This window comes from Crassostrea angulata, chromosome 7, assembly GCF_025612915.1.
Source record: "Crassostrea angulata isolate pt1a10 chromosome 7, ASM2561291v2, whole genome shotgun sequence".
Classification (NCBI taxonomy): Eukaryota; Metazoa; Mollusca; class Bivalvia; order Ostreida; family Ostreidae; genus Magallana; species Magallana angulata.
In genome coordinates, this window is record NC_069117.1 from 20647664 (window position 1) to 20670112 (window position 22449).

Consider the following 22449-nt stretch of genomic DNA (forward strand, 5'->3'; position numbering starts at 1 on the left):
ATTCATGAACCGGTACATTCCAACTTAATTCACATTGTCCATGAAATCGTATTTATTTTATTTTTTCTATTTTTGAACAGATTTAATCTCCAATACACAAATATTATTTTTCCTTCCTCTATCAGATTATAACTTAAATTGCTGTATTAATCTTTGACTTGTATCTGAACTTTTAAGCTCATTAACAGAATGGTCTACTGCAACTTACAATAAAGTGGATAACTACATGTAGATATACATGTACTAGATTACATTTCACACATTACATTAATATACTAGATTAAGTACATGAGTCAATGCATTTAATCACCACAGAAGAAGGATGTATTTGAGGTCACATCCTTGGAGACTATATTACTTGCTGTACACAGAGATAATCACCAATACTATAGTCTAAAACACACACAAAATATTTGAATTGGTTTTTTTTTTATTTGATCTATTTTACATGATACATTTTTATTATAATCATTTACGACAATGTTGACATTTTATGCATACATTTACCTGCATTAAGGAGGCCGACTTTAGTTTTCATTGCGCAAGTGTTTGCGCATTCTAGGATAATACAGTTGATTTATACTTCTTATGAGATTTTTTCGATATTGTTTATAAAATTCAACACAATAAATAAAATAAAGATAAAATTATTTATATTTTTTAAGGAAATTTTTCTTTTATAACGATTTTTCCATTGTGGGGTAAAGGAGCGTTACCATTGCGCTTTTATGGCGTTATTATAAAATGAAGCTTTATAGGAGTACGTTATAAGAAATAACATAAAACAGTAAAAATTGTACGCCGTTGAAACTTTATATACAGAATACTACTATCCTTGAGAACAATTTCCTAATTTATTGAATGAATTCATTTTAATCAATCTTCATTCGTAATGATCAAAATATATAGCACAATTTGGTGCATTTTAATATTTTGAGATGACCACCACTAAAAACCAGACAATAGAATTTAGTATTTTTTACATATAAGGTAGGAAATGATTTAACTAATCATATATAACATTTTTAGAAAATAAGCTATTGTAGTATTTTTTAAATCTTTTTTGATGTGCGGAAAATGACAGTTTCTAATATATTCCTATAGTAAATGTTCCTCTACTTTGAGATGATCCCTAAAAAGAACCAAACGGTCGATTTTCTTGAAACTTCGCAAATAAACTAGAGTTGGTTTAAATAATTAAAAAATAAAGAGTTTTGCTGCTGTAGTTTTTCTGCAAAAAAAAAAACAAATCGGCCTTCTTAGGTAATTAGAGAAAACTTTATTATTTTTCAAACACCGTGGAGTACTTTAATTTTCAAAAATTGATATATTATTTGAACACGCAATAAAAAGATCTTCATAAAACAGATTTGCATAGAGAAGCAATAAATGAATATAATATTGCACAACAAAAACACATTCACTCTTCAGAGAATGCGATACTTCGTTCGTCTTTTTATGCATTTGCATGAGAAATTGCGTACGAAATCACTTTTAATCGATATCACTTCGTTGATGATGAACACGATTAATAAAATTGTTGCATGTTTTTAGTATTTTGGCCTTGGTATTAAGTATTTCATGTTGTTTATTGGTTGTTGTTGCCATGTGCCATTTGCCGCCATTTCGTTGTACCCAGGATACCATCGTTTGCCGTAAAACGGACTGCTTATGTCGCAAGAAAGGCAAGTCATGTTACGGTCATTCTCATAATGAAGTCGACCATTAAAAAGAAAATCATCCTGAAAATTCAAATAAAAAATATTTATTTTCTCAATAACTCCACAAATTATGGAGGCAGGTTTTTGTGGAATGTTAAAGAAGGCCTTTAATGTTTTTCCTGAGTTACAAAAAATAATCTTGTGCTCGACACAAAAGTGTGTCTATTAAACCTAGAGTTACCGGTGTCATGGTGGGGTTGTCGATGCCATATCGACTCCCGCCTTTTCCTTTCCTTTGGTTTTTACACATACGTAGCACAAATATCACCGTTATAATGACGAGGAGACAGAACGATCCAATCACAGCACTAATCATGACCAGCACTGAAAAAACCGCATTGAGATTTATTTTCTTTGACTGGACGTTAAACTGATAAAATCGATTCCAAAATATAATTTATTTTTTTTCAATTCTCACAATAAACATTTTGTCACATTTTACAATTCTTGATAAAACGGTTCTTACTTTGCATATCGAAGTCGAACACAAGTTTGCTGAAACAAAACGAGACAAGTGCATTTACAGATATCATTAACATATCAATTTTTTTGAAAATCTGAGATAAAACCTTCCTAATTCAGATTTGGACATACCAACAGTATGGACCAGAACTGCCTTCTGTACACTTATATCCTGACCCACAGGGGCTGGAGGATTCCAAAACATCACAGCCTGTTGTAGCACTGCTTATATTGACTGGAAAAGGCTCATTCATGTATATAAACAGCGATTTATGATGATTGTGAATATAATAAAAACCTCGGAATAAACAAAAAATAAAGTCATTGTATGAGATTCAAAAAAAAAAATTTGGCGTTGCCCTGTCCTTCCTATTGCCTATAGAGTAAGATGCGCTTACAAGGCACTAAAGTGCATTCCTAAATTTACATGTAAGAAAATATTTTGACCAGTAAATTGAAGCAAACACCCCAATAATATTGGTATTTTATATATCAGAACATTTTTGACATATTTTATTTTCTAAATAACAACGATCAGCAATTCTCATATCACATGCAAATCGACTGTAGTCACTCAGCCTAAAAAAATTGATATTTTTTCTCCAGATTATATATAATTCTGTTACCTACCGTTTGTTCCTGACGAATCACGAAACGCTGCCGACAACACTGGTGCAGATTTTCCGTCATACGTCACATTCTCCGTGCCTGAAACGAGGTCTTTGGCAACAGACACGACAGTCGAAGCTGAAGTAGGTTCGTCATTTGTGATTACGTCATAATCAACAATCAAGCTTCCACTCCTATCATATAATATTTCATTAAAATGACATTTCTCTATAAACATTTTAATATATTAGTGGTACATAAATATCAGAAAAAGTGTCAACAATAATACTCTTTCATTTACCTCTTGTTTAAAGAAAAACTATATCGCTCGTACAGAAGTATTTCTTTACAATTAAAATTCTTTACAATTAAAGAAACAAATTTAGCAAAATGAGGTCTTTAAAGGGTATATGCAATGCAAACTCGTTTTTTTATATTTTGTTACACTCAAAGAGATAAGACGATAGAAAAAAACCGCATCGAAATCCGTTCGATATTAACGGAGTTACAGCGCTTCAAATTCGTCTATTTATACCTGAACCGGAAATCCAATTAAGCCAAATACGAAACACTCGATATAGTGGCTCTGCTTGTGTGACGTCACAACGAGGACGATGGCGGCGAATACAAGTCAACACAGCGACGAAAGCAGCGAGAGTTTAGACCTTATGATGGAAGCCGGGTCGTCCAGTTTCGAAGAAATGGAAGACAATGTACCCCTAGGCACACAGCCTTATCTGTTTGAACCTGAGGCCAGCTCGGATGAAGAAATTAACCAGCAATCTTCCCCAGAGTCAACCGACGAAGACCGACTGGGAAACACCGATTGGTATGTGTTTAAAAACCCCGTTGCGCATATATTTTGCCAATAAATCATTCTTTTAATCATATACAATATTTTTTAATTAAATATTTATCAGTTTCTTTCTTCATAACGTTGGTATGTACATATCCAATTGCATTTATACAAATATTTTCAAAATGGCTTCTTGCTAACTTCGTCATTAATTACCAACAAATTAGCCTTTACAATCGGAAGCGGTAATTATCTTGATAATAAGATAGGGTAACTCATCCAGATTATGTTGAGCCCTCAATTGGCAAACATCTTTAATTGTAATTAAATGTACATGTTATTCTCATTAATGTGGATACAACTATTATAGGTGCTCATGTGGTAACTGCCCTCCAATGTCAACCATTGAGGAGTCAGTGTGCTGTCATGAGATCCCTCAAGTCATGACAGTTTTGGAGGAGGATCCTGGAAAGCCATGCATCATAGAGCACAATGGCTTTGAACCTGTGTGTCTGCACCCTTCCAGTCTGCGTACGGCGTACTACAACTACAGACAGCATTATGACAACTTGCCAGAATCCAACCAGTATGTATACTTATTTGGTAGAAAATGTATAACATAAAACTCAGTAGCTTTATGAAAACAATTTAATTAGATACATTTATGAATGTAGCAATAGTAACATGTTATATCTTCCACGATTATAACTATTCATTAATATATATAACAGTATTTCATCTTTATTTCTCAGTAAGAGAAAATCAAAAATCATTTGAAAAAAAACAAACTACTCTGCAATAAGTAACAATGATATCAGAAAAGCATTGATGAATATTTAAACATAAAAAACATTTTCAGGCGCATGCGGTACATCGGGTACAGACAGCTTGCCAGATGGTGTTGGGGATGGTTGGGGAAGCATGTTCGCGTACCACTTCCTGCCTGTGCTGTCCAAAAGATCCGCAACACATATCCGGCAGAAGACGGTGTATACCAGGGATTCAACATGGCTTAATTCCTTCTGTAACGTGTGAGCATCTGATCTAATGCATCTTCTTTCTCTGGATGTAAGAACTGTTCACAAAGTGGTGGTGGAGCCTCTCCAACGTCATCACAGTGTGGCATCTTGGTGTCCCTGGCCCGGCTTTTTGCAGCGTCCATGAGGACAGCAACATAATCTGAATTTTGAAATGATAAGTTGATTTACTCTGACTGAATAAATTACCATTGTAACATGTATGTGCATATCTGTGATATCATGATAAGTTATATTAATTAAATTTACCATAAGTACTCCGAGTCTTGACTTTCTTTACGGTGAATTCCCCCTTCTTTTGCTTGGGAAACACAATGCTGTATTGCAGATTCCCTTCTCTGGTGGCTGCCTGGGCCTTTTCCGAATTTTCATTATAATGAAGAGCTGCTAGTGTTAGGCTACAATAAACATAAAGCCAGTTTACATGAATATAAATCAACTAATTTTCTTGAAAAAAGGAAATATTAACAAATGTTTATAAAAGTGCAAACAATTTACATACCGACTCTGCATTCCAAAGTATGAAAACTTGTACATCTTTGGGGCGAACTGGTTTATGATGGAGTGGTACGCTTCTAAACTTGATGTTTGAAATGATGGTGAAAGCATTGGGATATCTCTCTTCATTTGTCGGCTGTTCACTATAAGTTCCAACTTTTCCATCACCTTTGTTCCTGAAATAAAATATTGATTAGCTTTGTTTAGCTTAATTCAGAGTGAAATTTTTTCGTGACAAGTGAATAGTAAGATTAAAAGTAAATACAAACAAATGAGTTGATCTAACCTGGTCTAAGCCATCTTTTTCGCCTAGTAGTTGGGTCTAGATCCCAATGTTCACACTGCTGAAACTGTTCCCCATGACCATCATGTATGTTCTGGATGTGGTTTGTTATGCTTGTCCACTTTTCCCATTTCAACTCATCATCTTCATCTTCTTGTGTGGAGGAAGGCACCCAGTACAAATGGTTGACTAAACTCTTGATCCAGTCCCTCAGGTCCTCGCACTCCTTTTCTTTACTGAGAGCCAGGAGCTTCTTTTTCAAACCTGACAAATATTCATAGAAAAAATTATAAAACCTGTATATTTTCTATGACAATCAATAGATGAGTAATACTCTTCAATTAATAGATGTAAAAAATTAATTTTAGGATGAATGGTATTTTTTTTTTTTTTTGGTTACCTTTGGCAACGTGCCAGACATCAATATTGTGAGTTGTCTCAGGCAAGTTTTCCCGCAGCCACTTGGCAACCTGGAGATGTCTGTCAGTGACGATTTGGCCAATTGGAACTCCATTCTGCTCAAAGTAATTGATTCCTCTAATCAGTCCTTCCTTCTCCATGTTGCAACTTCCATGAACCTCATTACTCTAATAAAAAGATACAATTGCTTGAATACTCCGAACAAATATTTTAGTTTCAACTCTAAAATTGCAGAGTAAGCACTTATTTAAGAGTAGGTTCCATATCTTATAAAGCTATTCTTTCATTGCTTTTTACCTGTATGAGCTGCAGATCCACCACCATGTTCTTTTCAAGGTCCATTAGGGTGTAACTTCCGAATTTTGCACAATGGCCAGGTGTGTCTGCCCTTCCATCACCACCAAGATGAACATGTCGACCTGAATTCTGTGCTTCTTGCATGTACGATGCTTGCTGGTCTCTCCACACCTCAATCACTACTGGATGTAGATAACACTGTTGGTGATACATGAATGTTCTGTAGGAAATGGACGCCATGTTCAGAAATTGGAACATCCGGGTTGCTTTGCTTGGTAAAGATCCCGAGAACAGCAATGCACACGACAGTTCAAAATTTCCAGCAGGAATGCTACCAATGAAGGGTTGACTGCTCCAAGTTCTCTGGAATGCGCAAAATCCACAATCCTGGGTGATAGTGATGAATGATCCCTTTATCTGCTGAATTTCCCCATATGTTGGTTGTGCACATGATGGACAATTTCCAAATAGGTCCATGAGCTGACCTTCATAAACAAGAAACTTTCTTTCACGATCATTCCTATGAAAAAAAAGTCATTCTTATTACACAGTACAAACAATTTGCATGGAATAAAAAAAACCAAATATGTACCACACAATCTCTTTTTCTAGCCTGAGATTAATTTTTTTACATGATATTTCAATGTTACCATTCCTTTATTAGAAATTTTTTAAAAATAAGCATTCATAAAATCAAAAAAAAGAGAGAAAGATTACCCTAGATCACTTCCGTCAGTGTCATCAGACTCGATGGACTGGAAGGATTCATCAGGATCTTCTACCTCATCCTGGATGCTGTCAGTTTCCTCAGTGGCAAACGACTCGTCGAGTGTTGGAACATTTATGGGTTGTGCTCCTAAAGGAGGGGCTGGTAGTAGATTACAACTTATTCCTATTTCTCTCGTTGTCACCTTTTCAACAGCTTGTACCCCTAGAAAAGTCAGAGAAAATTCAGATATTTTTTTTGCCTACCCATGAACATAAAATTTATATAACTGAATACACACAACATGTTTTAGGAGAAAGAGAGAAAGAAAGAGAGGGAGAGAGAAAGAAATCATTTTGAAAATACTAAGTCAATAGTGGTTTCCATCTATTCCACTGGGTATCAAACTTCAGAGAAATTGTTTTTCATTATTAAATAAGATCTGGAAATTTTAAACAAAGAAAAAACAATTTATCGGATAAAATAAGATGACACATGTCAAAATATCATGTAATAAAATTCTACTTTAAAATCTAGAAACTAACATACCTTTATCACAAGTCTTCCACTTTGTCTGAGTGAAAAGTGATCTTCTCTGGGGTTTTGGCATAGAAAGTTGAGACCCGACAGATCTGGTCTCCTTCTTGGGGGGAGTTGGGGTATCTGCAACCTAAAATCAAACGAAGAAAAATTAGTAATCATTTCTTTGTCTCTTGGTTTAATAAAGCTATTTCAATTTCATATTTTCATTATTAGACAATAAAAATTATGTTTTATTATTTCTAAAACAAAATATATACCTGGTCTATAATCTGAGACAAAAAGTTTTCTGCACTTCCATCAGTCTGCAAAGGATCCTCATTAGACTCTGCAAGAGCACTCTCCTTCTGCATCTCGAAGTCCAGCAAAATCTGAAGTCACATAAAAAGTGTTCAAAAATCAAGTTGCATATAATTAAGAAATTATCTTAAAATCAATTTTAAGAATGAAGATAACCAGTCATAAAAATGAAAAAAAACCTATGTAATGACTGAATTCACAATGACTGAATGAGGAAATCGTTATTTTACTGACTATGAAAGACAATATTGAGCTATCTATAAAGTCTGAATTCACGTGTAAAATATTATTTCATAAATTAATATAATGAAGAAATAACGTAAAAGATATATTATAATCAATATTATAAGTTGTGGTCACTATATAAAAAAAGAAAATAAAACTAAATTAGTAAATATACCCGCTGAGATTCCCTCTTGAGAAAAGCTCTCCTTGGCTTCTTGGGTGTGCTGGTCAGGATTGCAGGGGATATGTCGTCTTCAGCCCTACGTTTTCCCAATACAGGTGTTTCATCTCCATGGGGACGTTTAGTCTGTATAGTTGGAACAGCGTCTCTTTCCAACTCTTTCCGCTGGACGGGAACTCCAACCGACTCCATTAGGCGATACTTGGCTGGGTAAGAATCCTCCGTGAAATGGGCAGAACAAAGCACAGATGCTTTCGTAGGACCGTTCCAATTTTTCCGGGAGTTGTGCACAAAGGCCGTCCACTGTCGAAGAATAGCAGGACGATCGAATGGAAACTGATGTAAGCTCACACCATCGGATTTTCTTCTGCTACAACCTCCAGCAACACACATCCTTCGTCCTTTGCCGCCAGAATTTACTCCATCCATGATGGCAAAATGTTCATAAACACTGTCTAAACTAATAATCTAAAGCTACGTACTATATCTGCAAACTGTCGTATATCCTTAGTGTCCACATATTTACACAAAAAAGCACCACAATACACGTAAAGACGATAAAATCACAGCGCTTTCTCTCACTGTTTACCGTTATTCAAAACATGGCTGTCCTCGTTGTGACGTCACAGCCTGTGTATACAAAAAAGCGCGCGTTTCAGTAAACCGTTCAGGTAAGAATTCGGGTTTTATCGGAATATCTCCGTTATTACTCGGCCGATTTCGATGAAATTTTCGGAACATGCTCAGTTTAATTAGATCTTTCTATTGTAGTAAAAATCGTTTGACATTGCATATACCCTTTAAATATTTGGAACATATCTTCGTATTCATACCTTACTCTTTTAACCCGGCATCGTTTAAATGTACTACCAAGTCTCCTCCGATAAAGTTCGGTAAGCTTGAAATAGGTGAATACTTTTAAGTAATATGAACTTAGTATGAATTAGATGAATTAGGTACGTCTATTAGACCCAAAATAATGCCACAAATCTGATAAAAATTTGTACTTACAGCAGTCTCGGCCCTTATCATCACAAGTGAGTACTGGGCACTGTTTGTCAGGTCCTCTGTGATAACAATCACTAATCTGATCATAAATGTGAACCTAATCTCATTAGATTCAATCAAAGTAGCAGTTGTTGTTGCTAGAACTGCTAATTTAGTTGTTGCTGCTGAGAAAGAAGTAGTTGAGAGCAAAGTGGTTTTGGTTAATGATGACAAGGAAGAAATAATGGTTGATGTTGGCTCTCTAGTAGTTGTTGCTGGTTCCATGGTCCTATAGGTCGTTTGTTCTCTGAAAGTAGTTATTTCTACGCTTGTTGTTCTTAATTCTGCAGCAGTTGTCGTTGGCTCCATAACAGTTGTTGGTTCTGTTGTAGTTGTTGGTTCTGTTGTAGTTGTTTTTTCTGTGGTAGTTGTTGGTTCTGTTGTAATTGTTGGTTCTGTGGTAGTTGTTGGTTCTGTTGTAGTTGTTGGTTCTGTGGTAGTTGTTGGATCCGTGGTAGTTGTTGGTTCTGTTGTAGTTGTTGGTTCCGTTGTTGTTGTTGGTTCTGTGGTAGTTGTTGGTTCTGTTGTAGTTGTTGGTTCTGTGGTAGTTGTTGGTTCTGTGGTAGTTGTTGGTTCTATGGTGGTTTTTATTGGCTCTGTTGCAGTTATGGGTTCCGAAGTAGCTGCTGCTGGATCTGTAGCAGTTTTTGATGATTCTGTGGAAGTTGTTGTTGGTCCTGGGATAGTTGTTGTTGGTTCTGTGGTAGTTGTTGCTGGATCTGTGGCAGTTATTAGTTCCGAAGTAGCTGTTGTTGGATCTGTGACAGTTATTGGTTCTGTGGTAGTTATTATTGGCTCTGTGGTAGTTGTTGCTGGCTCTGTGGCAGTTGTTGGTTCACCGCTAGAAGTTGTTGTTTGTCCTATGATAGACGTTGTTGCTTTTGTGGCAGTTGTCATTGGTTCGGTGGAAGTTATAATTGGTTCTTGTGTATTTGGTCCTATGACCGTTGTTGACAGGTCTAATATATTTGTTGTTGGTTCCGTTGTGATTGTCGTTGGTTCTGTGATATTTGCAGTTGATTCCGGGAGTGTTGTAGTTTGAATCGTGGTTAATGTTGCTGGCATTGTTGTGGATGTCGGTTCTGTGGGAAATGTTGTTTTTTCTAGCATTGTTATCGGTTGTTCTGCAGTAGTTGTGTTTGGTTCATTGTTTGTGGAAGTTTGTTCTTCCATTGTTGTTAATTTTGAAGTCATTTCGAAGGTGGTTGTTGATAATTCTATGGTACCTGGTGTTGGCTTTATAGTAGTTGTTGTTGATTCTATGGTTGTTGATGATTCTGTAGTTGCTGTTGTTGGTTCTGTGATAGTTGTTGATGGTTCTTTGGTAGTAAATGTTTGTTCTGTTGTAGTAGTTGTTGGTTCTGTTGTAGGTTTTCTGATGGTTGTTGTTGATCCTGTGGAAGTTGTAGTTTCTCTAGTAGTTGGTATTAATTCTGTGATGGTTGTTGTTGATTCTGTAGTAGTTGTTGTTTGTTCTGTGGTAGTTATAATTGGTTCTGTTGTAGTTTGTGTAATCCCTGTAGTAGTTGTTTCTGGTTCTGTTGTTTTTGAGACTAAGGTTGTTGTTGGTTGTAGAGTGGTTGCTTTTGTTTGTTGTTCTGTAGTAGATGTTGCAGTTGTTGAGGTAGTTTGTATTGTTGTTGTTTTGCACAAATTTTGTATGGTTGTCACTGGCACAGGCACAGCCGATGTGCCAGTGTAGCAAGTACCACAACAATGTACTGGAAAATTAGAACAATAAGCGCTGATACAGCCCGGGAATTTGTTACCATACTCACAACCTGAAAAAAAATTACAGATCAATTTTTTTTTCATTGATATTTCTTTATTATCGTGCATCCACTGATTTCTTAAGTTCAATTTCGCTTTTGGTGATTTACCTTGTCTTCCGGTGTAAAAATTGGCGCAGGTTTGACAACATTTATCCCTGACGCTAGCGTAGTAGCATAAATGAGACTCATAGGCGATATCAGAACAGGTTTTTTGGGCGTTGTCAATTACAATTACAACTTCACCACTTCTGTCACCATATAAACACGATTCTGGAAAATAAATTTACATCTCAATCTTTATACAACATCTAATATAAGGGGCAATGCGGGATATGTAAAAACGATAATCATATTACTTTTAACGTATAATTATCTTAATGTCCTTTTAAATGAATAGTACATTTATTCCCTCTCTTTCATTCTTACACATACCGTCCCCAGGGGGCGCACAGTCGTCGTCCGTACATACTCCCGACACACACCACTACAACGACAGAAAACATTTATTCAAGCGTCAAAAGAACTGTCGCAGAAATACTCAGTAGTCTTTTAAACGAGAAGCTCTAATTGCACAACGCTTTGAAGCATTTTAAAGTAAACAAAGCGTCTTGTTGAACGAGACTTGCTTAAAACAGCTCCGAAAAATCGCACAGCTACTTAAAACTTTCATATCATATATAAACGATTGCGTTCTGGAGTATGATAGAAAACACGGTTGATTTTACACCCACTCAAATGTCTGCTGCAGTGTTTCGTCATACAATTGATATGAAAACATTAGGCGAATTTCCCCAACAGAGAAACTTGATCTTGTCTTCTTTTATATTTCATCTTCGGACATAAATAATCTTCGTATATGTGATATTGTAGTAAACCATCCTTATCTTTTTTGGCCGAATGATTTCAAATAAATCAATTTAAACCATTTAAAATCAGGACGAAATCAAACGTTACATTAAAACACTACATTAATATTAAACTGTTCGTGTTATTAACAAGATTGTTTTTAAAAAAAAGATAGGTGGGCTAGCGCTCTAGCCACTGTTATACAAACAAAGCTTGGGCTGCGTTCAAGGATTCTAGGTCATAGGTCTAATCAACGGATTGCCACATGTAGTTTAACCGCTAGGTCTCTTATTTGAAGACAAACTTCAGGTATCACTACATCAGATATTTTTCATTTTTGTTGCGAAGTGAAAACTAAGGTTAATATCTTAAATTTGATTCTAAGCATTAAAATTTTCAACTACGAATATCAACGCAGGAGCTAGGTTAGCGTAATTACCGTTCAAAAGGATAGCCCTATGAAACAGCTTCGATTTTGAACGCACTTTAGGTTTTACCAATTGCTCTAAAGAACCTTGTTATCATATGACCTAGTAAGTTTTTCTTTTACTTTTATGTTTATTGTTAGACAACAAATCAAGAAGCTTCAGAATTTGGATTATATCAGTCTATTTTTTTTATAAAACAAAATTGTCGTCGTACCGTCTATCTTCAGTAGATTTTCCAGAATGCCCAACCGTGTAGTCATGCGTATCCTAGAAATATGGGCTAAGGTAGGTGCTAGCGCTCCTGAGTGTTATTTTTAAATTGTATAATACCTTTTCTTGTAATGATAATTATATTTTTTTAAAATATATTTTTGTGTGATAATTACAAAAAAATAACCACATAGCTGCGAAAATGCTAAATCGTCAGTAAGTGCTGTTTGTCACTCATTTGAAATCTATTTGATACATAGCGTGCATAGCGTTCACAAATAAGTAAAGATTAATATCTGTTTTTAGATTTAAATCAATATGAGATTTGTGTGTGTGTGTGTGTGTGTTGGGGGGGGGGGGTTCACTTTGAAAATCTTACATCCGACTATATCGTAATATTCGATCTTTAAACATTGTGTATTACGTTGACCTTAGATGTGCGTAACGAATCATAATGATCATCTCTTGATTTGTTTTCAAATATAAACCTTAAGGTATTACTATACATAATTAATACTCATGCAGAATATAAGTAAATCTAAAAGGTTTGCTTTCATTTGGTTAAAATACAGCTGGACTTTACTATACCTTTTTGTTTTCGCAGTGAAGACCATCCGCCCCAGCAATGGACTTGCACCCCCCACTTCCGTCTGTTTTGTAACACCACAAAGTTGTACATATGGACGTGTAATTGTTGTCGTAAGGGAACTGTATAGTACATTATCGAATAAAGTGAAACATTGATAACTTCAAAATTTATCATTTTAATCTTTAAAATGAAATCAATTTTTATGTCATTTATTGCTCTTTATTTTGTTTGGTCATGAATGGAAACCATACCATATGTATAAGGCAAATATCCCATGTCATCAGATGGAATAAAAAATGACGTGATTTCCTCGCAGGGAACAGGTATAATTAGTATAAACAATATATAAGACGTCGTTACAATCTCACCATGCAAAATGACGATGTTGGCCCCAGTACATGTTTACAAATAGCATCCGGATCATACACCTGACCCGGCAAACTTGAGTATTGGTTTAAAGCTGTCGGGTCAAATCCAGCATGTAATGTCGCCATGCAGTTTCCATTACTTCCGCTGTTCAGAAACCAAATTCAATACAAAATCGTGTATTCCAAGCTACAGTAAAAACTGTTGTTTTGAAAAACTATCACATATATATATATATATATATATATATATATATATATATATATATATATATATATATATATATATATATATATATATATATATATATACCAATTACCTGCATACCGGTTTAAGAAAGTAATGTAAGCTGTGAAATAATTTGTTGAGCAAGTTGAGAATTTCCAAGGATTCGTGTTGTCTACTATAGACGACGTTGAGGCCATTATGTAAAGGTCCGAGCTGCTACAACCATTCATTGTACCATCGTGGTCTGCGCTCAGGCTGACAAATGGGAAACACCAAATTATCTATATTTCATAATCATTATTAGCTTATTGATTGAGATCGAGTTGTCACTTTAAAGAATATAGTTGATGTACATGTATTTTCAGAGACCTGTGTCCAAGTTCATGAGCTGCTACTGTAATGATGTCGAAATTGAAATGATCTTCCACTATAGTCACACTAAGGTTAGTACACATTCTCGAGGCCCATGCTAATCCAGCGATACCGTTCGACCCTGACCTGGTGAAGTCGTACCTGTGTGCAACAAAAGATGCATCATCACCATCTGGTACAATTAACAACGCAAATCCAAAAATAAGGTTTTTTTGACGTTGTAACCTGTTGAATTCAATCTTTTTCAAATATCTACCTTGAAAACATCATTGCGTGATCGTGGCTAGGAAGGCCCGCAGTATTGCTGTTTACCCAGGATGTGACGTCTGTAATAACTGTCACGGCATCCACTTGTGGTGTAGGAACTGACGAATCTTTGTGGTTTTCCGTAAAAGTCGATTTTGAAGGATTCTTATTGTAAAGAATCAAATGCATGTAAAATGTCAAAGTTTTCTAAACAATGCAAAATCATAAATTCCTATTTGAATTATTGGTATCTTTTTAATTTCTTCTCTAAAACTATTCGGTCTGAAAAGCTGGAAATTGTGTGGAAGCATCTAAATATAGCGAAAATTCAAGGTGATTTTTCAAATCATGATCCCCGGGGTTAGAAAAGTGCCACATGGAGAAAGGGTCGAATTTAACACAGGACTATTGAGAAAAACTCTTTTTAAATCTTCTAAAAGACCACATACGCGTAGCCAGGAAAGCTGCAATTTTTAGGAAAGCATTCTAAGGCAATGTAGAATCAATTAAGTTTATTCAAATCATGATCTCAGGGACAGGGTAAAGTCGCAATGAGAGGGTCGAATATTTACATATCTTTTAAACATTCTTTTAAAAAACCAATTGGCCAGGAAATCTTACACTTTGGTGGAATCATCTCCATGTAGTGTAGGTAAAAGATTCTTTAAATCCGCAGGGGTTGAATAGTACCATAATTTGGATCGGGGGGGGGGGAGGTCATGGGCCACATCGTCATAATAAAATTTTTGAAGTCATATTTGGAATATCTGGACAATGCAGTAAAAACAATCCTGTTATAAAGATTTTCAAATATTTCTCCAGATATTCTTATGTAAAACATTCAGCCCTTTCCATAACAGGATGATTTTATAGCCATATCACGTACTGAGTATTATAGTTCTCAAACTGATCTTAAACAAACCTACATCAAACGTTGAGCCATTGTGGGGCCAAAACATTGTTCAGGGGCGACAACCTAAGCAATTGAGAATCACCAGTATCTTTTTGTTAGTAAAAAGTTGACCCCCTTACCCGCCCCACATTGTTACCCTAACCTACCCCTTGGGATTTTGATTTAAATAAAAATTTAAACTATTCTTAGGCTTTTGAACAATGCTTCCAGACAATTGACAGAATTGTTGGCCATTTGTTTTTATTTTCTATTACTCTTACGTAAATATTTGACCACTAAATTAAAGTCCCATTCCATCCTGGGGATAAGAATCTTTTTTGAAAAGAAGATTTTTCTCTATATATTTCTTTGTAAAAATTTGACACCCCAGTGTGGCCCCAAACTACCACCAATGATCATGATTTCAACAAACTTGAATCTACAAATCATATGGATATTTCCACAAAAGTTTCAGCTCTATTGGCCATTAATTTTTTTTAGAAGATTTTTAAAGAAATTTCGATATAATCCAATGTAAAAATTGGACCCAACCCCTACACCATTGTGATCCCACCATATCCCCAGGGATCATGATTTGAACAAACTTGAATCTACACTACGTAAAATTAACCTACACAAGATGCAGCTTTTTTTGACCGATCGGATTTTGAGAAGATGATTTTCAAAGAAATATCGATATAATCCTATCTAAAAATTCGACCCCCTACCATTGTGGTCTCACCCTAACCCCAGGGATCACGATATGAACAAACTTGAATTTACACTACCTGAAATTAATTAACGCAATTTCCAGCTTTTCTGTTCAGTTCTTTTTTTCATAGTTTGCTCTTGATTCCAAATGATATCGCTTGAAAAACGACGCTTTGATAAACACGTTTTATTAAACTCTGGCGTATGGTACCATTTAAAATTTGAAACACTTAAGCAGTTACTGTACTGTAATGATAAACTTTAAAATTTTATTTGTTAGTATTTCGCATATTTTCTGTTGCTTTTATCTCACTAACTCATTAAGATAATAGTAAGGAACACAGTGCAAAAAATACTGGAAATGCTTTAAAACGATAAAAGGTAACATATCTCATCTTACAGCTTTTGTTGGTTACTTTTGCTAAGGTGAGCAATGTAGCTCCTGGGTCTCTTGTTATCATAGCATTCAAAAGTTATATGCATGTGTATTTTGATTTCAATAGTTTTCAGTTGTCTAACTTTTGATTTCAATAGTTTTCTGTTGTCTAACTTAATGTTCAGTCTAATAAATCGAAAACTTATGCCCCCTATATTATTATTTTAATATTTTTTAACATTGTATATTAATAAAGTAACAATTTTGTAAATACATGTACTTAAATCTTACTTATAACTTAATACGCTTCATTTTTCACATGTTTATCCCCATAAAAAATGGTACATGTAGCTATTACAACTCTAGCATATTTTCATCAAATAACTATTAGCAAGTAATTTTCAAAACAGAATTTCAAAATTAAATCTCAATTATAATGTGTATCTTTAACAATCCATTTACGATGCTTTAATGTTATATATGACAAAAGTGATCCTTAATAAACAAATATATGAAATGGCATTTTTTTAAAGGGGGGAATGATGCATTTTTGCAGAAAAAAATTAACATTTACATGCAGTGAAAATGTACTACAAAAGAAACGCTAAGAAGAAACTTACATCTGCTATGTAGATTCCAGCAAAGACAACAGATATTGTGTATAAGGAGGTCTGTATGTTCTTGTATCGTACATCCAACTGGAACGCAAGATATTCATTATTTTCTTGATGTGGACACTTAACGTACTAATGTCTATATTAGATATTGATCCATGTATTGAAAAGATTAAGGAGAACCAGACATGCTTTGATTGACATGAGTCAATTAAATTTTAAAAGTTTTTTTTTACTTTTTAAAAGATTTTATTCGCTTCAACATTTCCAAAACTTGGACGGAGAGTCTCTTAAACAACACACCGTACTTTTCTTTAGCAAATCAGTTCACGTTTATTTTCATCGATGTAAGATTAAACTAAGATTAAACGATCAATTATTTATATCACACATGTATATACTTTTTTTAAAAACATTTTTAAGTTACTTTTTTTATTATTTACTTTATTTGAAAAGCATTATATGGAACTAAAAAAACAAAAAAACTTTGTACGAGCTACCCCATTGATGACCCAAGCGTAGTACTGGCGGATATTGGCTTTTGCTTCCGCATCCTTCTCAGAAGGTATCGTCTTCGTACTTTGTGTGTACCAGCTAGAGAAAAGAGAGCATTAACAATTGTAGACCCATATGTTTGAATTACAGAATCTTCACGAAAACAGGAAATTTATCTTTTAAAAACATTCCAAACAATTTCAGAGTCATATTTACAACATTTCGAACATGTAATCATATATTACCAATTGAAACTGGAAGATGAAGTAACATAGAAAGATGTCATAGAATTTGTTCATGGTGTAACAAAACACTTTGGATGACGAATACCACATGTTATGGAATGTCAGACATTTACTTTATTCCGCATCAAATTAATTGAATAAAAATACTCATCAAATGTTAACACTTATAAATTTGGGAATCTTACTAAAACCATTGATATTGGTTCATTTAAAAAATTGTCCAAATTTGTTTAAAAAAAATATCAGCTCGATTTATTTAATTCCTGTACTCTTCCTTACTTTACCCTGCATTTGTAAAGAAAGTGAGCGCACAAGATTGTAAGTTTGCAGGAATCCTCGACACGAATCAATTGGGATTTAAATGTCTATAACCTCGAAAGGCTATGTACAGGTTTCAACAAAAATATATTATGTTGAGAGTCGAAGTACATGGCTATTCCGGTTATTAAAAAACTCACAAAGCTTTCAAAAAATGGCAATGAGAGGTAAACCGATAACTAGTTGGAAATGTTAATGAAAACATTATTTAATGAAGTTATATTGCGTTATCCTAAAAAACTAGTAATAAGAAAAGAATTTTTTTATAGTGTTCATACAGCAGATCTAGAAATCAATAAAAACAAATTAAAATATACCGGTATATAATAATTCAACATCATGTTATAATAACATACATTTAAAACAAAAAAGTTTAATTTTTTTTTCAAAAGACCACCAGTTGGATTTGAACCCAAAACACTGAATGTATGTATTAACTAAATCCAGGACGAAACCACTGAGTCACGGAGACTTGTCAATATATGCTCTATAAAGTACTGTTTGAAACACCACTGTCATATCAATGGACTTTGTTTTTTTTATCCTTCAAAAAATAATTTGAAAAGTACATAATTAGTCATCTCTGGGTCATCTCTCCATCTTTTTTTAAAATGCGACATTTTTAATGGTGAAATATGTAACCTTTACACGTTTCAAATTTGTGGAGAGAAGACCCAGAGACAGCAAAATCATTTAAAAACAGTTGTAAATAAGTAGGATTTTGCATGAATTGCATCGTGTTGCTATATTTAGACCCATATTATAATAAAACCTTTTGCATTTCAAATATTTTTCCGCTCATTCCACATCCAACAGAAACCAAATAACGGTTATAATTCGAAAAATATTCAAAATTAATTGATGAAATTTTCACTCTCCTTGTGCGCCCAGATTCCTGCCGAATCTACATCTTTTATTAAGCGCCCACATTCTTTGTAAATATTTTTTTTTTGTACCCCATGTACCATTGATATGGTTTGAGAGAGAAAAACATTCATTCATTCAGACCTTGGTTTAAATTCCAATATTATATATATTTACTTTAATTTAATTTTTAACTCATTTGATAAAAGAAAACTTTGATTTGGCAATTGACTTATTATAATTAACACACGTTAATGATTAGAGACACATTAGAATAATTCAGGAAAAAAACTTATGTGCAATACTAATACTATTCACCCGTAAAAGCACATTTTTAAATTAAATAGATAACCCCAAATTTTGAAAACAACATAAGGTGTATCTCAAAAAAATCATAATCTGGCCAAAGTATACAAATACTTACTATTCATACACAGAGAAATCTACAATCAGCAGCGTTTCTATCTTGTACTCAGGTGCGGCTCTTTTCCGCCTCACCAGATCCTCAGGTACAGGGGCTCCCGGCGGGGTAGTTTTATATCGCATATATCTACTGTCTACTTGGATATGAAAAATAATAGTGTATATATACGCATGCTTCGAGAATAAATTTATTTTATTTTATTTTTTTAATGAATAACAATACCTTTTAAAAAGACTTTAAAATGGATGCATGTTCACTTACGAATATAAGTCTTAATTGTATGTGTAGTATAGTTTTGTACATGTATAATGTACTTGTATCCTGTAGATGGCAATATCATAAATTAAAATGCTTACAAATTGATATATAAATATAAATCGTTTAAACTGAATTATAACAACTATACCAAAATTTTGCCGTGCAAACCACAAACTCACCCATGGATATGCTATCATAGTAGGAAATGTTTGTGTGTTTGGCCATCAGAATTTTAAACACACCCGAACTTTCCGGATCACAATTTTTCGCTTTTGGTTTTAGGAAATACTCGTCGAATTTGTTTTCAAAACTTCCAAACTTAAATACATGAGAGCTTCTTTATTAGAAAACAAAATATATAATCATGGTAAATATATTTGTTTTAATGAATGTATAAACTCTAATTCACTTGTTGTATCGTCCACAGAGTTATAGTATTACCTACCATGCACAAAGCGTTGTCTGTGGTTTCGACGTAAAAAGCGGCAAATTTGTTTTTGTCTTGATAGTAAAACACATTCTGTAAAAATATATCAAATAATAAGTCTTATTTAAAGTCACGAATCTATATGTTTTCTCATTTCTAGGAAAAATAAATGAGCAAAAAAAAATTCGAAAGTGTAACGTAGTTACCAAAACAAAGATTTTTGTTTTAAAAACTCTTTTCTTGTGCTATGAATAGATAAACATACACATTTCTATGCATGTAGGTATTTTGAATTGAATGTTGCACTTCTTCTTTACTAAGTTTAGTAGTTTACGTCCAGCAACGCATGTGTGATATATTTTTGGTGCGTATATAAAACATCAAGATGTTTAATTTAGTGAAGTTGTGGTGTGTTACAGAGGAGAAAGTACATCACTAACACTTTTGTCCTGTATATACTGTCGCACTATCTCTCCCCTGTCATTTGCAGCAAAGACAGGAACATTCGCTGACAGTTCATCCATTCTCTTTAAATGAAGGTTCACTTGTCCGTTATTGAAAGGGAAGGTGACCTCTATTGTTTTGGCGGGAATGGACACGCCGTCTGTTGAACGTCGCAGACGCATTCCATCTTCCTTTAAATCGACAGTTACCTCACCTAAAAACAATTGATAATTAGTGATTTCAATGACTGGAAATAGGATCACTGTCAGAAAAGTACTTTGTAAATGTATTGACTACCTCACCATAAGTAACAGAGGGGTTTCTGTTGAATTTATTAGTCCCCTAACGGTTTCACCGGAGGGGACTATAATTTTCCTCTGCGTCCGTCAGTCTGTCTGTCTGTCCGTCCGTCCGTCCGTCCATCTGTCTGTCCGTCTGTCTGTCCCACTTCAGTTTTCCACGCTTTTTTCCTTATGCGTTTCAGGAATAATATGAAATTTGCTGAACAGCTTCAAAATGTTAAACTACAGATCAAGTTTACACTTCTTTAGCGTCTGGTTGACATATTTTCGAGAAAATTAATTTTTTGTATTCCTATTTTTTAATGTTTAGGTTCGATATTCAGCACAACAGTGCATTGTTTTCACAATTTCCACAACCTGGTAGAGGACGTGTATTACTTATGCAATACTCCCAGAATGCTTGTTTATCTTGTAAACATGGTCGTTACCTCGCCGCTCATATAACTACATTTGCAAATAACGAATAAGTCATTCAAAAACTGTTAATCACATATCTATTTAATTTGTTTTTTAAACATGATATTAATACAATGTTATAATAAAGGTCAAATAGACCTTTTCAAATTTAGGGGCCTATTAATGATGATATACAATATATTACTAGTATGTAGGTATATAGGTCCCTAGTTTATAAAAAAAAATCAAATTTAGTTTTTTTTACATTGCAATGCATGTCGAAAATACAACTTCAAAAGCTGACAGAATTAATTTTACAGCAAAGCTCAGGACAATGAGGCCCTAAATGTTTAAAAATGTTTAACAAGAACTTAAGACAAATTATGTACTCATATGATCGAACAACACTTCAGTCTATCTATTTATGTTGTGTATTAAATTACTGGGTTGCATTGTATGTGTGATGTAACCTTTAGTGTATGTATTTTGCTGTGTATAAAGATGCTAAAATATTTATATAGAGGATGCACTAGCTATGGTTTGTACATGTGGACGCATAACAGTGAATGAAAATAGGAGAACCTCTTCTTACAGAGTACGATACTAGTATTTACATGCTTTAAAATTTTAAAGTTTGAATAATGAGAAAAGTGGAAGAAATGATTTTCATCACCACTGATTTTCTATCGCTCCCTACGTTTTGGGGCTGTATTGTGCGATGCCATTGTGATCTATACATTGGGATGTAAAAATGATACACTGCGACCTATAGCGGTGATCCTAGAAACCACCAGGTCCTCTGATATTTCTTAAATAGTTATAGTAGAGATAAGATCTTGTTTAGTTTAATGATGAAATTAATTATCGCTTTTGAGACCATTTTCACTTTTGGAATGTGAATAACGATGTATAATGAAATCAACGTTTTAAACCGTGTTAAACCCAGGAAAAAATTGGTACCATATATCTCCATTAAAAATACCCCTTGTATTATGGGCCCCGATTGATTTGTGAACTATTCTTGTCAATATTTAGCGACAGCCTGCATCAGACTTAAGCTTAAGTTGTATACGATTGACCAATTTTAATTTTTTAAAAATTACAGTCACTTTATTTTCCTTTAAAACTTCATGTTAATTCAAACTATTTATGATAGTAAGGTGGCTTATGATACATAATAATACATTTGCAAATCTCAATTAAATAAAAATTGTAAACCACCCGTTTTGCTATGCCTCATATTAAACACAAAGCTAAATAAGTGCAGACTTACCGATATACTCTCCTTCCATGTCCAATGGGAGAGGCAGTGATAGCCCATAGGAACGGCGCATAGTCCCAATTATAACACACATACTTATTAAGAATTTAAAACACATTTTCAATAAATATATAATGTAAACAAAAAGACAAAACAAAAAATCAGTTTTCTTAACCAGAGGTCAAATCACAATGCAGCACAAAATTGATTTGATTGGATATCAAAATTTCTCGACTTTTTATT

The 22449-nt window shown here is 34.1% G+C and overlaps 4 protein-coding genes across 4 annotated transcripts; 1 reads left to right on the top strand and 3 right to left on the bottom strand.

Annotated features, from left to right (window-relative positions):
* Nucleotides 1-462: 462 nt before the first annotated feature.
* Nucleotides 463-22237, bottom strand: LOC128193191 (disintegrin and metalloproteinase domain-containing protein 8-like). The gene is made up of 21 exons (XM_052866516.1): nt 22219-22237; nt 20244-20461; nt 19822-19896; nt 19556-19694; nt 19119-19251; nt 17273-17366; nt 16779-16856; nt 14190-14344; nt 13931-14074; nt 13661-13816; nt 13336-13480; nt 12967-13086; nt 11327-11378; nt 11003-11164; nt 10800-10903; nt 8909-8973; nt 2814-2986; nt 2316-2418; nt 2188-2216; nt 1903-2045; nt 463-1742 (listed from the first exon to the last, which is right to left on the bottom strand). The coding sequence occupies exons 1-21, from the start codon at nt 22235-22237 to the stop codon at nt 1551-1553; spliced, it is 2499 nt and encodes an 832-aa protein (XP_052722476.1). The 3' UTR covers nt 463-1550.
* LOC128193195 (P2X purinoceptor 7-like) lies at nt 3244-4604 on the top strand. The gene is made up of 3 exons (XM_052866520.1): nt 3244-3621; nt 3959-4174; nt 4448-4604. Exons 1-3 carry the CDS (start codon nt 3407-3409, stop codon nt 4602-4604), a joined length of 588 nt encoding a protein of 195 aa, XP_052722480.1. The 5' UTR covers nt 3244-3406.
* LOC128193193 (uncharacterized) lies at nt 4219-7271 on the bottom strand. Its single transcript, XM_052866518.1, has 8 exons — nt 7196-7271; nt 6841-7054; nt 6124-6643; nt 5807-5993; nt 5410-5670; nt 5128-5299; nt 4875-5023; nt 4219-4767 (listed from the first exon to the last, which is right to left on the bottom strand). The coding sequence occupies exons 3-8, from the start codon at nt 6598-6600 to the stop codon at nt 4601-4603; spliced, it is 1413 nt and encodes a 470-aa protein (XP_052722478.1). The 5' UTR covers nt 6601-6643; nt 6841-7054; nt 7196-7271; the 3' UTR covers nt 4219-4600.
* Nucleotides 7075-8874, bottom strand: LOC128193194 (THAP domain-containing protein 10-like). Its single transcript, XM_052866519.1, has 4 exons — nt 8070-8874; nt 7630-7740; nt 7379-7499; nt 7075-7271 (listed from the first exon to the last, which is right to left on the bottom strand). The coding sequence occupies exons 1-4, from the start codon at nt 8502-8504 to the stop codon at nt 7261-7263; spliced, it is 678 nt and encodes a 225-aa protein (XP_052722479.1). The 5' UTR covers nt 8505-8874; the 3' UTR covers nt 7075-7260.
* Nucleotides 22238-22449: the final 212 nt, after the last annotated feature.